At 45.2% G+C, this 13,571-nt stretch overlaps 2 protein-coding genes across 10 annotated transcripts; one reads left to right on the plus strand and one right to left on the minus strand.

Moving 5' to 3' along the window:
* Positions 1–81: 81 nt before the first annotated feature.
* On the plus strand, positions 82–11,985 carry Srrm234 (Serine-arginine repetitive matrix 2/3/4). 8 transcript variants are annotated; one of them, XM_015187609.2, is made up of 11 exons: positions 82–260; positions 348–655; positions 1,298–1,398; positions 3,002–3,740; positions 3,843–4,220; positions 4,296–4,358; positions 5,674–5,836; positions 7,382–7,452; positions 7,513–10,584; positions 10,653–10,862; positions 11,425–11,985. In XM_015187609.2, the coding sequence occupies exons 2-11, from the start codon at positions 417–419 to the stop codon at positions 11,603–11,605; spliced, it is 5,217 nt and encodes a 1,738-aa protein (XP_015043095.2). In that variant the 5' UTR covers positions 82–260; positions 348–416; the 3' UTR covers positions 11,606–11,985. The 8 variants fall into 8 exon arrangements, with proteins under 8 accessions (XP_015043095.2, XP_015043093.2, XP_002135021.3 ...); XM_015187607.2 differs by lacking the exon at positions 3,002–3,740 and adding an exon at positions 7,057–7,086 and having other exon boundaries at positions 83–260; positions 1,298–1,399; XM_002134985.3 differs by lacking the exon at positions 3,002–3,740 and having other exon boundaries at positions 84–260; positions 1,298–1,399; positions 7,513–9,343; positions 10,391–10,584.
* LOC4813016 (peroxisomal membrane protein 2) lies at positions 11,981–13,364 on the minus strand. 2 transcript variants are annotated; one of them, XM_001353691.3, is made up of 4 exons: positions 13,216–13,364; positions 12,994–13,099; positions 12,652–12,910; positions 11,981–12,595 (listed from the first exon to the last, which is right to left on the minus strand). In XM_001353691.3, exons 2-4 carry the CDS (start codon positions 13,080–13,082, stop codon positions 12,371–12,373), a joined length of 573 nt encoding a protein of 190 aa, XP_001353727.1. In that variant the 5' UTR covers positions 13,083–13,099; positions 13,216–13,364; the 3' UTR covers positions 11,981–12,370. The 2 variants fall into 2 exon arrangements, with proteins under 2 accessions (XP_001353727.1, XP_015043091.1); XM_015187605.2 differs by having other exon boundaries at positions 13,273–13,347.
* Positions 13,365–13,571: the final 207 nt, after the last annotated feature.

Consider the following 13,571-nt stretch of genomic DNA (forward strand, 5'->3'; position numbering starts at 1 on the left):
TGTGATGGAACTCGGATAATTCGTCAGTATATTAACAGTATATTTTAAAAATGAATCGGTATATTTCCGAGGGTCTGACGGGGTATATGTTATCGATAAGTCCGTGCAGCATTGCAGTGCATTCCATATATCGAAAAAAAGCGGCATCTATCAAAGGAATTTCGCAAAGAATAATTTTTATTTTTTGTGCCGCAAGTTGTAGAAAATAGTTAATAAAGCCGGAACGTATTTCCGAATGTGTTGCAGTGAACAAAAGAGAGGTTTGTAGCTGTTTCAATAGACTGTGTGCCTCAACGTTATTGCCAACATTGCAACCAAAATCGATTTTGTCTTTTTGCAAACTGCAGTATTGGTGGACCACTAAGTACCCCCCTCGAGGACATTGATGCATTGATAAATAGCTACACGGAGGCATCATGTACAACGGCATTGGCTTGACAACCGCCCGCGGCTCCGGTACCAACGGACATGTGCAGCGCAATTGTGCATTCGTTCGGCCGGGCAAAAAGGACAAGGACTATCGCAGCGAAGATGACATCAAAAAGTTGGACGCCCAGCTGAATCGTCCGCCAAACAAGGAAATTCTTGACCATGACCGCAAGCGCAAGATCGAAGTCAAGTGCTTGGAATTCGAGGAGATACTCGAGAAGCAGGGGTAAGATGATCCATATTCCATGTAAGGGCCTTGTAAATGCAATCCCTAGTTATATAATGCCGGTGACCCCAACGCATTTACTGCGCTGCAAGCGACCAACCTACCGCCGCTGGTGGTGCTGCTACTTCTGTTTATGTGTCCGCTGTTTTCTCTGAATATTTTCTCTGTTTACGGATTGCGCCTGGTAGCAGCGTCGACGTCTCGTTTTTCTCGCCACGAGCGCGCATACGCACTCGCGCAACCACCAACCCCTACCATGCGTCACATATGAGCACTGCGGCGCTCTTCCGGTGACCGCTCCGACACCCTACCCAAGGCCTGGGCCTGGGCCTGGCAATGGCCTGCCCTGGTGGTGAAAAAGTGCATTTCAGTTGTAGAGATTATTTCAATAGAAGACATCCGCGTGTCGCGTGCCGCACGGACAAACGTTTCAAACAATCTGAGAATTCCCATTAAAGTTTAATTTTTAATGTAGTGCAGCCTCTAATATAAGCGAAATAATACCCAAAAGCCTTGTTATTCATTGAAAAATTCTGCCAATCTATCAATCTGGGTGTAAGGTATTCTCCAAGGTACTTTTTTAAGAATTTAAACACGAGAAAAGTTTCTGAATAATAACGTATTGCTTTATGATCCAAACAGACGCACACCGGAGGACATCAAATCGCAAGTGGACTCGTTCCGTCAGAAGTTAGTGGGCCAAGGGAAGACAGATGCACCAAAGGATGAATTTGGACGCGTAGCGTGAGTAGTATATCCATTCAGGCTTATGTAATTTAAACAAAAAGTGGGCCTAGTTGACAAATCAATAAACGGTTAAACAAAACGCGTGCCACAATCTCGGCCAGCTACAGCTGTAGGCCCCCCCAGCCAGGCAACGTGCGCCCTGCCATTGCGCCACTGGGTGGTGCGCACAGCATGTGGCCGGCCGCCCACCACATGAGCAACTCAACCCTGCTGCTGGGACATGCTGGCCAATCGGCTTCGAGGAGTGGTATAGAGAAAAGGCTGCTGCAAAGATTTTGGGGATGCGCACTCCCGTTTTCAGTCACTTCGAGTCTTCCAAAGCCAAAGCAACATGGCTGCACCGCTCAGGAATAATTAAATACCAATTAAAATAGATAAATATTATTAAATGAATAAATAATAAGACAAGCAACCAAGTGTCCTTGGGCAAGAACACAAGGATAAGGGGTCCCATGCAATGGCAATGCTGCAGAGAGGCCGCCACAGGATGCCCGAAAAGATCGCGAAATTTTCACTCCAAGCTCTGGAAAAATCAATAAAAATAATCAGCCACCCACAAGCCGCCGTCTGGCCGGAGATGCAGCCATAGGAAAAAACCAAAATATAAAATAGAGACACTAAACTAGGGAACCCCCTCCTATGACCTGAGGCAGCCCTTCAAGTGTAACGAAAATACAATAAAAAGGAGAACAAAATGCAGCAGCTAAAAGGCAGCCAGATGGTGGTGGTGGTGGTGTCGTCTTCCACCCCTAAAGCAGCAGTGCAACCCACTGTCACTGGTGTTCATGCCCAGCCGTGGATTAAGGGCTCAAGTCGTTGGATGTCGTTGTGTGTGTACTATTCTAGTGGTTGTTGCAAGTGTTAGGTGGAGCCCCATTACAATATGGTGTTAAGGCAGCGGCGATAGCAGCGAAGAGACAGAGCAGAGCCACAGGCCACACTGATGCCAAACTAAATGCAACAAATCACTAAATAAGTCTTCCAAACCTAGCCAGTAATTAATTAGTCGTCTAAGTCGTGAAGTGGAGTCAAGAAGTGCGCAGAGAGCCAACAGTTGCGGCTAACGGAGTAAACCAACAAGGCATACAATTCTTATGCGAATCGTTTTGTAATATTAAGGCTAATCCAATGTCTCCTAAAAATTATCCGACGTCTTCCATAACGATAAGCAACAACAAAAAATGTATTGAACTTGCATTCGGATAATGCGGGGCATAATGTAGTCAAATCAAACGAATGTGAAGCCAAACCCAATGCTAATCCATCGTCTTCCAATAACCGATGAAAATTTATATATTTTTGTACCTATACAAAGAGTTTAAACAGTCCACTGTCTTCCAAATACATGGATTTATAAAAAAGTAATCATATATATAAATATTAAATAAACTAAACGCGAATATAGACGAATTAACATTCGGGTAAAATCCACTGTCTTCCGTAATTAAATGTGGAAATTAATATTTGAATAATCATAAAACGGAAACTATAAAGAACTATTTTTTTCAAATTTTATAAATATTAAAAAAAGTTAAAATATAAATAAAAACAAAAATTGAACTAAAAACAAACCCAAAATGCTCTCCTCGGAAATCTACACCAATACGACCACCTCCACGGCTATGTCGGCGGTGGGGATAACTTCAGCTGCTTCTGCTTCTGCTGCTGCCTCAGTGGCAACCACAACAACAACAACAGCCACCACATTGCAAGTGGTGAAAGCGAGAAAACGCCGCAAGCGTCGGAAACGCGCAGGTCACGTAATTGGTGCCGCCTCCACCACCACCACCATCACAGCTGCAGCCGCCACAGCCAGCCACCTCGGCAGTCCCCACACCCACACACACCCCCAAGCAGGAAGCGTTTCCCTACCGACAGCAAACGGTGGCAGGAAGTGCAAGGCCCAATACTTCCAGCACGACAATCGGGAGTACTTGGCAAAGTACGAGAGCTTTCAACTCACGGCGCACCACACGGCATCGGGCGCAGCTGCGCTGAACTATGCGGCGGTGGCGAAAAAGTTCAAGCCCTTGCGGCCGGCGTTAACAAGCGGCGCCAAGAAAACCAGGCGACCAGGAATGCCCAGAAAGTCGAACCCTGACTGCGCCTGCGCCTGCCAATCCGCAGTGACGGAGCCGGCCGCGGAACCCAGCCAGCGAACAGCTGTTGCCACGCACCAGGACTTGCCACTGTCCACGTCGCAGTGGGGAAACGGAAGCGCAAACGCGAACGCATCAAAGATCAATATCGATGGCCAGATACTGCTCGAGCTGCTGAAGCACTCCTCGAACACATTGCTGGAGACACTGCTCGGTGCTGGCAGTGCTGTGTCATCGAGGTAGCACCTTATTTGCACAGCTTTACTTAAAACCCATGATTTGAGCCTTGATAGCCTGTTCTGAATTTTACTAACGCAATCTCATGTTGTTTCTTATTGCAGTGCTCGCGACACCCATCAGATAGCCGAGGCACAGCAGCAAAAGAACGCAAGGCTGCGCGAGGCCTTCAACATATCCAGCTACTTTGTGGAGGGCAGCAGCTTCGACAACGATCGCAAAGCAAAAGAGGATCTGGCCAAAAGCGTGGCTCTACAAAAGGAACTGGACGCACAGCGCGAAAGCCTGGCAGCGGCGGCAGCGGCTGCAGCAGCTGCTGCAGGCAAGGACAAGGATACGGGCAAGCGATATGCTTTGGTCCGTACCCCATCCCGAGAGCGAGAGCGGGATGGAGAAGGCCATGTTGCCGCCGCCAGTGGCGATGAGCGCGAACATGTCTCAAAGTCGGACAAGAAGAAGCGCAAGAAGCGCGCCAGAGAAAGGTAAGGGATGGAGATTATCCAAAAAAAGATGATACTAAATGGCAGGTTTTTCCCTTTTTCTGTTCTTTTTCTTAGCTCTGCCAGTCCTGAGCGCAAAAAGGACAAGAAAAAGAAGTCAAAGAAGCACAAGAAAGAGAGGTAAGCAATAGACTGAAGCCCAGATCCTGCGGCCTTCAAACAGTTGTAGCTCTCTGTGTTAGTTTTGTCGTTTCTTTCGTTGCTCCTTGGTTGGACTCTACAGTCATGAACTTTTTCGGTTTATCCTTTAATCCTTATCGTACATAGTCCATAGTAAACTGTAAACAATTTGTGCCTAGAGCGTGACAAAAAAAAAATACATAAAAACCAAAGAATCTTTTGTAACTATCAAACTATCAAATTGCTTAATACATTTTGTGTTTTTCGTCTCTACTCCTTCTTTTACATTGCATTTGAAACCACAAAAGGGACTCATATGAGAAAGAAAGTAAAAAAAAGCGAAAAGTTATGTACAAATGAAATACACACTTAGTTATAAACGAGATCCTACACTTAAACACACACACAGACACACACACACACACACACAACCACACACAGAACCATAAGAACCAATTAAATCAATCCAATCAATGAAGTGAAATTAAATGAAAATGAAATGTGTTTCAAATGCGCCTCTCTGCAATATATACTACTTTCGATATCCTAACATTTGCCAAGACAATCTTTTATTTGAATCTGTGTGCAGCGGGGAGTGAGTAGATTTATCAGGGATCTGATTTACTATTGATGTATGTATGATGGGTCGACTAATAGCTAACAACACGATTCCCACTCTAACACACAAACCATATCATACCATCCAATCCATACTAATCTCCAATCCCACACAATCTTTGCATCATTCACATTTTCCCCCAAAAAAAAAATCTGCCCGGCGGTAAGTAATAATTCGATTCTACAATTCTTAACAAAACTTTAGTTGCCAAAAGAACAACCTCTGCATTGCGAACAAACAAGAACAAAAAAGAAAACTAGAATACAATATTATACATTACAAAAAATATGATACGATACGATACCATAACGTCTAAGAGGTCTATCTCTATCTCTCTCTCTGTTAAGGAATGCAAAGAAATATTTTTGTGTGTCGCAACAATTAAAAGCCAATTACTTTCTCATCTTTCTTTCTATTATTATGATTACCTTCTTTAATGTTAAGACAATGCAATTTGAGCAGTTTTCGATGAAGGTAAAGCACTAAACCACAAGTAAAACCTATTTCTTAACATTTGCTGCTAAAAACCAGTATCTTGGAGCTGTGCTGTGTGCACCGGTTCCCCCATAACGCCTCGTCCAAATAAATGTGTGTTGTAGCCAGCACAAAATGTCACTATCAAAGAAAAACACACACTCCCACCACCAACCCAGGATATCTACTAATCCCCTGTCCCCACTACGATTCTACTTGCAGTAAGTCCAAAAAGAAGAAGTCCCGCAAGCGCAAGCACAGCGCCAGTTGCACCGACAAGGAAACCGACAAGGACAGCGACGAGGAGGCGGCGGGCAGCAGCGATGAGGAGCGCGACCGCGATCGTGAGCTAAAGAGCGCACGCAAGAAAGCCAAGAAGGACAAGGTATGCATAAGCTCCGTCTGAGGATACCCACTAACATCAAAATGAGCTAGCGGAGAGCGAAGAGCGAAGAGAACTGTGGAAAGAAGGGCGTGCATGTGTCACTGTGATTCACAGAATATACAATATATCCCATACATTAATATACTACCTGTCTATCTCATGAACACTTCTAATGAACTCTTACCTCTAACGCTGTTTCTCCAACTATTTCTCCATTCAAAATCAAATTAAACCCATTAATGATGTAACATATATTTATACCGACTAATCAAGCAATCATTACTTCTGACTCACCACCAAAAAAAAAAAAAAAAAAATATTAATAATACAATCCAAATGGAAGTACTGGCCTCTCTCTCTATACAATATATATTTATTCAAATATTTATTACCTGTATATGATGATAACTCTTGTTTGACTTTTCGTTTCGTTGTTTCAATTGTTCACCAAAATATTAAACATGCGCCATTTCTTCTCTTGCTTATTTACTTCTTTTTCCACCAAAATGAAACATTCAATAATAACGATTGACAAAAAATAACCACTCAGTGCTTACTGAACCATATAAATCCTGCATACAAAACGTTAACATTGTATATCCTATAAATACTAAAGCATACAACTTAATTAGTAATCGAACAAAGAAAAATACAAATCAGAAATATCACCCAAAATATTTTCGAAAGGTAAAAAGGCTTCAAACGCATTCACAATCTAGTATAACCCTATGATTTATTTAATCAATGGATTCTCTTTCTTTTCCTTTTTGTTCCAATTATTGCTAGACGAAAATTATTTGAGAGGGGCTATCCTCATAACGATCTAATCCAGCGGTGAGCTTGCACTTCCTTCCTATTGCGCCGAGAATTATTTTTCGACAAAGTGAAAAGTTTGAGACTCGCTACCGAGAATGCAAAAACGAAATACACACCGTGTGCGAAACGCTACTGCCAAACTCGAAAAGCGTGCCCGCCCACCGCTGATTTAATCCAATATGTTCTATTCATATTTTACTTCGAAATTTCAAGACTATGGATGGCCTCTGTATTTTTTTTGTTTGTATTTAATATTAATTCGTATCGCTTTTGATTTAAACGTAGCTTGTGTTTTTTTTTTTTTAACCAACAATCCAAAACCAATTAGTTTAAGTAAATTTTGAAGAAACGAAAAAGAAATTTATATTTTGTTTATAAAAACCCTTGGCGCTTCATTGATATAGGATAGCTTTCAATGGCTCTCTTGTAGTTTTGTAAGTACTTTCATTTGACTGTTTTCCTTAAGATACTAATACTCCAACAATCATATGATAACTAGTGTGAAGTGATAAATGTTGATAAATGATAAATGAACAAGAATACATTTGTACAAATTCAAGAAAAAAGAGCGAAAATGTTTTGCACCAAACCGAAACTTCATATGTCTATCATGCGCCATAATGAATGATCGTTCGATCTTTTAAATATATATTGCTAAAAGTTAGACTCTTAGCAAGATCGAATACCAAGCGAACGATTATTAATGATCTTATCTTTTCTATTATGCAGAAAAAGCGCGACAAGAAGCTGAAAAAGAAGTCACGGGCCCGTGCCAGCTCCTCGGACTCGGAGCCCTCCAAGTATGTTGAAAAAAGTGCTAACATATCACTTTAAACTAATTTGAACATTTTATTTTTCAGCTCACCGTCGCGTAATGAACGCAAAGGCAAGAAGTCGGGCAAATCCCGCGATCCAACAGCTACCAAAGCTGAAGACAATGGCACATCGCGGGAGAATCCCTTCCGGAGCAGGTCCCGCGAACGTCGCAGGGAATTAAAGCGGCCCAACGAATCATCGGCCGACGGTCGAAGGGACAAGCGCGAGCGTAGCGATAGTCGCAGTCGACGTCCCAAGTCCAATGAACGGGGGGCAACCACCCGTACTCCACCTCGCAAAGAGCCGGAAAGAAAGCGCGAACGTTCTAAGGAGAGACTTCGATCAAAAGAAAGGCAACGATCAAAAGAAAGACAGCGATCAAAGGAAAGACTTCGTTCGAAGGAAAGACAACGCTCGAAAGAAAGACAGCGATCAAAGGAACGACCAAAATCGAAGGAGAGACAGAGGTCGAGGGAAAGACAGCGATCGAAGGAGAGGATCCGCTCCAAAGAAAGACAGCGTTCAAAGGAAAGGCAACGCTCTAAAGAGAGGCAAAAGTCTAAGGATAGACAGAGATCTAAGGATAGGCAGAGGTCAAAAGAGAGACAGAGGTCAAAGGAGAGGCAGCGATCAAAGGCGAGACTTTATTCGAAAGAGAGACTGCGATCCAAGGAGAGGGCGCGATCAAAGGATAAACCAGTAGTTGAAATCAAGCGCGACAGATCAAAGGATCGCCAGCGATCAAAGGAGAGGAAACGATCGGTGGATAAGGCACCCTCGAAGGAGAGAGATATGTCCAAAGGTCGACAAAGATCAAAGGAGAGACAGCGCTCCAAAGAAAGACGACGTTCTAAGGATCGCGGTCAACAATCGAATGAGAAAAAGCGTTCCAAGGAGCGACAACGATCAAAAGACCGTCAACGATCCAAGGAGCGACAGGGAGTGCCAAACCTAGCCGTCTCTAAGGAACGTACCCGGCGCCAGAGATCGCCATCGACCTCGGCCAAAAATTCAACCGATAATCGCAAGCCTACTCGCAGTTCTAGATCACTTTCCCGTTCCCGCAAGCAGCAGTCGCCGGCCGCAGTTGTCGGGAACAGCCGACGCAGTCATTCCCCAGAGGTGCCACCCAAGAAGGCTGCGCCACCGGCATTCAATCCCTTTAAGGCTGCAGAAGACACTGTCAACGATATACTGGGCACCAAGTCGGTGATTGTGGAACTGGAGAAGACCAAGCGCAAGCGGGCAGTCTCCAGCTCTAGCTCGGCATCGGGTAGCTCCAGTAGCAGCTCGTCTGCATCCCGGACACCTTCGCCCAAGCCCAAGCCTGGCAAACTGCGACGACGCAGCAAAACACCCGATCCTATCAAGAAGGAGAGGAGCCCCAAGCGAGATCGTCGTACCCCGCGCCAGACCAGCGTGAAGCGTGAACGTTCAAGCACTCCACAAAAGCCCAAGCCAAAGGGAAAGGCGACCACACCCAGTCCGAAGCCAGCAAAGCGACGCTCGCACAGCTCAAGCTCTTCGGAACTGCGCTACTCGCCAGCAGAACGACATCCAGAGCGCTATCAGGACATCATACAAGACAAGAAGCGGCCATCGAAGGCACGCGACCTTTCCACAACGAAGCCCGCGCCCGTGGTGCGCCTGAGGGCCCAGAGCGATGACGGCAGCGATGCCGATGCGAGTGGCTCCAATGTGGATGCAGCAGCACTTGACGAGTTCCAGCAGAGCAAGCAAGAGCGCGAGGAGCTGCAGGAGCTGCGTATGCTGGAGCAGCTCAAGTCGGGGATCGCCGCCAAGGCAAAGCAGAAGATCAAGACTATGGAGAAGAACGGAGACGCCAGCAAGGACTCTGCCAAGGAGGGCAGTGAAGTAAGTGGCAACGAACTGGTGACGGCTACTAAACGTAATTCGCTAAGTGAATTCCTTGTTGCTAACAATGTAACCGCTTTGATTAACCCATTGACAACGACAACGACTACGACAACACCCCCGCCACTCATGGCTGTGATCCTACCGCTGGCACAGCCACATCCGCAGCTACAGGAGCAGAAGCCGCAGCAGCAGCATCAGTCTGTGGAGGAGCCAAACCAAAAAAGAGACGACACCACGACGCCGCCCATTTGCAAAGCGCCCCAAGTGGCTGCCAATGGCGACGTTAAAAGTCCACCAGCAACGAACATGATAACTAAGATCCATCAAAGGCCTCCACAGCAGCAGCAGCAGCATCAGCAGCAGCAGCAGCACCAGCACCAGCAGCAGTCGCATCAACACCAGCATCCACACCAGCAACAGCATTCGCACCCACACCAGACGAAGCGAATCTTTCACAACCGAACGCTGAACAATAACCCTAACAGTAGACATAATACTAACAACAACAATAGCAACAACAACATTCATGCATGTGGTGGTGGTGTCCCTCATTCCAATAGCAATCCCGGTATGCTGCCGTTCCTGGCCGGCACGCCGGGCACCTACAACCGCACAACGAACCGCCTTAACCACGGTCCGCTGCTGACGGCCACCCATTACAATATATGCAAGAACCATCAGAACAGCATGCAACAGCAAGCTCTGCTCGGTCGACGCGACCACCAGCAGCAGCATCTGGCGCATGGTCTTGTTTATAACCCTAGTCTCTTCGGCCTTGGGCAGCAGCAGGCTTTGCTGGCCGCTGGCGGCCAGCATCATGGACGTCATGCCGTTGGGGGCCTTTTGGGCCTGGGCGGTGGTGGCGGACCTGCTGCGGGCCTGGCCTTGCTTAGTCATCCCCAGCATGCGAGGACCGGTAGCATTAGTTTCAACGCGGCTGCAGCGGCTGCGGCCGTGGCAGCCAATAGTATAAGCTATCATCATCATCACCAGCAACAGAAACCGAAAATTGTAATAAAACCATTCAAACTTCTGGATCCACAGCCCTTAGTTGCTGCACTCGCCGACAGCAGTCTGGTGGACGCCATCGTCTCCAAGGTGTCCACGGCCACTGTGGCTGCAGCGGAGAGTGCAGCTCGTCGAAGTCGGAGTCGTTCACGCCGCAGCAGTCACAGCCGCAGCAAGCGGCACACGAGTGGCAGTCATCATCATCATCACTCCAGTAGTCGCTCAAGATCGTAAGTGTCCCCCTCTCTGTTGTTTTTTGGCACACAATGAATTTACACTCTTTTTTCTATCCCCACAGACGCTCCAGCTCCAGCAGCAGTGCCAGCGGCTCGCGCAGTTCTAGGTCCCGCTCTGGCTCGCAATCATCTCGTTCCAGCTGCTCATCCCAAAGCAGCTCGGGCAGCTCCTCCAGCAGCGGCTCAGGCACATCACAGTCTGGCTCACGTTCCCCATCTATACCACGGCGTCGGGGCTCACCCAGCTTTCTAGACAGACGCCGCATTACGAGGTAGTTGAGATGAAAATAGCACGAAATTTTTTATACAATTCATTTTGATTTTTTTTAAATTTTTTATATTAATATATTATTTTAATTGATTTACTTAATTTCCCGTAGCCGTCGGCCGCCGCCCAGCACCAGACGCTAGTTGCTTTCCATTGAACTTTGTGTTGCATCGATTTCCCAATTTGTTTAAACACGGCACCTGATTTTATTTAATTGATCTTGATTATTCTTTTTTCCAGCTGACTCAGGAACTACTTATAGTTTGATTTTCAAATTTATTTCTTCCTTTCAATGCAATACATATATTTGTGTGTGCTTGTAAAATTTTTGTTCTGATTATTTCTCGTATTTAGCGCAAGATCTATTGATTTTGTGGTACACACGCCAATAAAACATGTCATCTCTTATATCTTATTGTTTCCTAGGACATAATTTCTATAATTTATTTTTAGCGAATTTTTATTGTGTTGATTACAATTTTCAGTTGGTGAGTTATCAGCATAGTAGTCCCCTAATCTCAGTTGAGGAAATACCTGCTTTAATATATCCCGATCTATATTCACAGTGCTCGCAAGCGACCCATTCCCTACCACCACAAGGCAGCCGGTGGCACTGAAGGGGGTGCTGCAGAGGCAGAAGAGGCCTCCAGCTGCTGCTCGAGCTGCTTCAGTCGGGCCAGCACACCGGCCACGCCCATCTGCACTCCGCTGCGGAACAGTCGGAGCCCCTCGATGGCCGCCTTTTGAGTGTTAACCGATTCGCTGCGCAAAATGTGCGGCGAGTCGTGAGCGAAGGAACACCTAGTGTATCGCACTAGTCAGACTTTTAGTCGCAAAGGAACTCCTAGTGAATCGCACTAGTCAGACTCATAGTCGCCACATGCACCATACTCCTGAAACCACTAGGATAAGATAGTTGTTATGCCGAAGGACATTTGTTTTACACGCATTCCCCCGACACTTAGTTAGATATTTAATTTCGCAGTCATGTGCCCGGAATTTACTAGCGAAATTATATAGTAGCCACGATATTATGCCAATAATACTCGTTTATAAGCCTCTAATCGAATTATTTGCTAATTTTAAGCTGAGTTTTAAATAAATATATTATTTGTTGCCATCTCGAATGATCTGTGTAAATTGTATACGTTTATTTTTTGCACGTAAAAGATACAAATATTAAGGGCTTTACTATATCCAGGCGATAAGGCTGTCTGTGCCAGTAGCTATTGCTTATCTTAAGCCCACACACGAATCGCGCAAACGTACCCACTCGCAATAGTTTTTGCAATCTAAAGCATTATGCCTCTCTTCGTTTAAACGCAACGAAGATAAAGCCCATCGTAATCTAGTTGGTAATCTGAATATTAAATTAAAGCAATAGCCAGTGCAAGACGTGGAAATCAAATAAAACTTTCGACTTTGTAAACACGGTTGAAAGTAACTTAATCATAAAAAAAGCTAAAGAAACATTAATATAGTTGAAAAGTCTTGGGGTCCCCACTGGAATGTTTATTTCGACTTGTCAGCAGCCTGCTTATTCGCGAAGCGACGACGCTTCTTGGCAATGTAAACTACCCAAATGAAGGAAATTATGGCCATACTAATGGAACGGAACATGGGCGGCACATAGGCAAAGTTCAGGTACACAAACAAGGACAAGTACTGCCAGTTGGCCTTCAGCAGGGGCAAATACAGTTTTTCGACACTCTTAACAGCGGTGCCGTGGGAGTTGCCCTGGAAAATATCAGGTGTTATAAAGAAAACCGCCTTTAAGGATGAAGAGTACGAACCTCGAACAGTGTCAAGAAGTAGAGCGAAAGCGCCTGGTAGATGGGGGCGTAGACTAGTCGTTCAGACAAGAACAAAAAGAACTTCCTGAAGCGCAAGTCATGACTGAAGAGACGCTCCACGGTCTGGTAGAAGTAGTGGGGGACACTTCCACCGAAGAGCAGGCCAAACAGTCCATACGCGAAGGCGCTGTTCTGGTTCAATTTCTTGGCTCCGGCCAGACGCTGCGAGGTCACATTGGCCGAGGTGGCCAAAATACACCTGAAACATGTCGACCCCGTTAGACGTCAAGTGCTTTATGGTTTACGGGCGGGTGGGGAGAGGGTGATAAGCGTTGTACTCACGCCGTTATGGACTTCGTGCGAACCGGATGATTGAAAAGTTGTTCCAGATAAGTGCCAAAGAGCGAAAAAAGTGGCTTCGAGAGGGACATCTTGCTATTGCTTATGTCTGTAATTGAGAATGAAGTCGTTCCATATAATGCAGATTTCGCGGGCTAAAGTGCAAAGTGCAACTCGAAGAGCTGATAACAAAAATAACCGGTTTAAGACCCCAGCCTAAATTACCCAAGGAGACCAAAGTGGTGGAGCGTAACTAATCGACTGTCAATCCACGATAAGCACCTGTGGATTTTTTATTAGCATTAATTATTTTAATAAAACTGCAGGAACTATCGCATAGTGTCCAATCGATGAGAAAAGTTCTAGGAAATATCGATACCTATCGATATTGATCCAATAAAAGCAAGTATTTAATTTAAAATAAATCATTCAAGTAGAAAATAAGTTCATTAATTGGATACAATTATGTTGGCAAGGCTGAGAGATCCATCTAGCTATTAATATTCGACGGAATATCACAATGTACAATAAAACTTGAATTCGTCAGTATATTGACGGTATATTTTTAAATTGAGACGATA

The sequence above is a fragment of the Drosophila pseudoobscura genome, chromosome X, assembly GCF_009870125.1.
Source record: "Drosophila pseudoobscura strain MV-25-SWS-2005 chromosome X, UCI_Dpse_MV25, whole genome shotgun sequence".
In the NCBI taxonomy this organism is placed as follows: domain Eukaryota; kingdom Metazoa; phylum Arthropoda; class Insecta; order Diptera; family Drosophilidae; genus Drosophila; species Drosophila pseudoobscura.

Bases quoted from the DNA above. Each gene is read 5' to 3' on its own strand.
- Srrm234 (XM_015187609.2), top strand. From the start codon at position 417: ATGTACAACGGCATTGGCTTGACAACCGCCCGCGGCTCCGGTACCAAC. The intron at 5,837-7,381 runs GTATGCATAAGC...TCTATTATGCAG, and splicing joins AGAAAGCCAAGAAGGACAAG to AAAAAGCGCGACAAGAAGCT. The intron at 7,453-7,512 runs GTATGTTGAAAA...TTTATTTTTCAG, and splicing joins TCGGACTCGGAGCCCTCCAA to CTCACCGTCGCGTAATGAAC.
- LOC4813016 (XM_001353691.3), bottom strand. From the start codon at position 13,082: ATGTCCCTCTCGAAGCCACTTTTTTCGCTCTTTGGCACTTATCTGGAA. The intron at 12,911-12,993 runs GTGAGTACAACG...GACATGTTTCAG, and splicing joins CGCACGAAGTCCATAACGGC to GTGTATTTTGGCCACCTCGG. The intron at 12,596-12,651 runs GTTCGTACTCTT...GATATTTTCCAG, and splicing joins ACTTCTTGACACTGTTCGAG to GGCAACTCCCACGGCACCGC.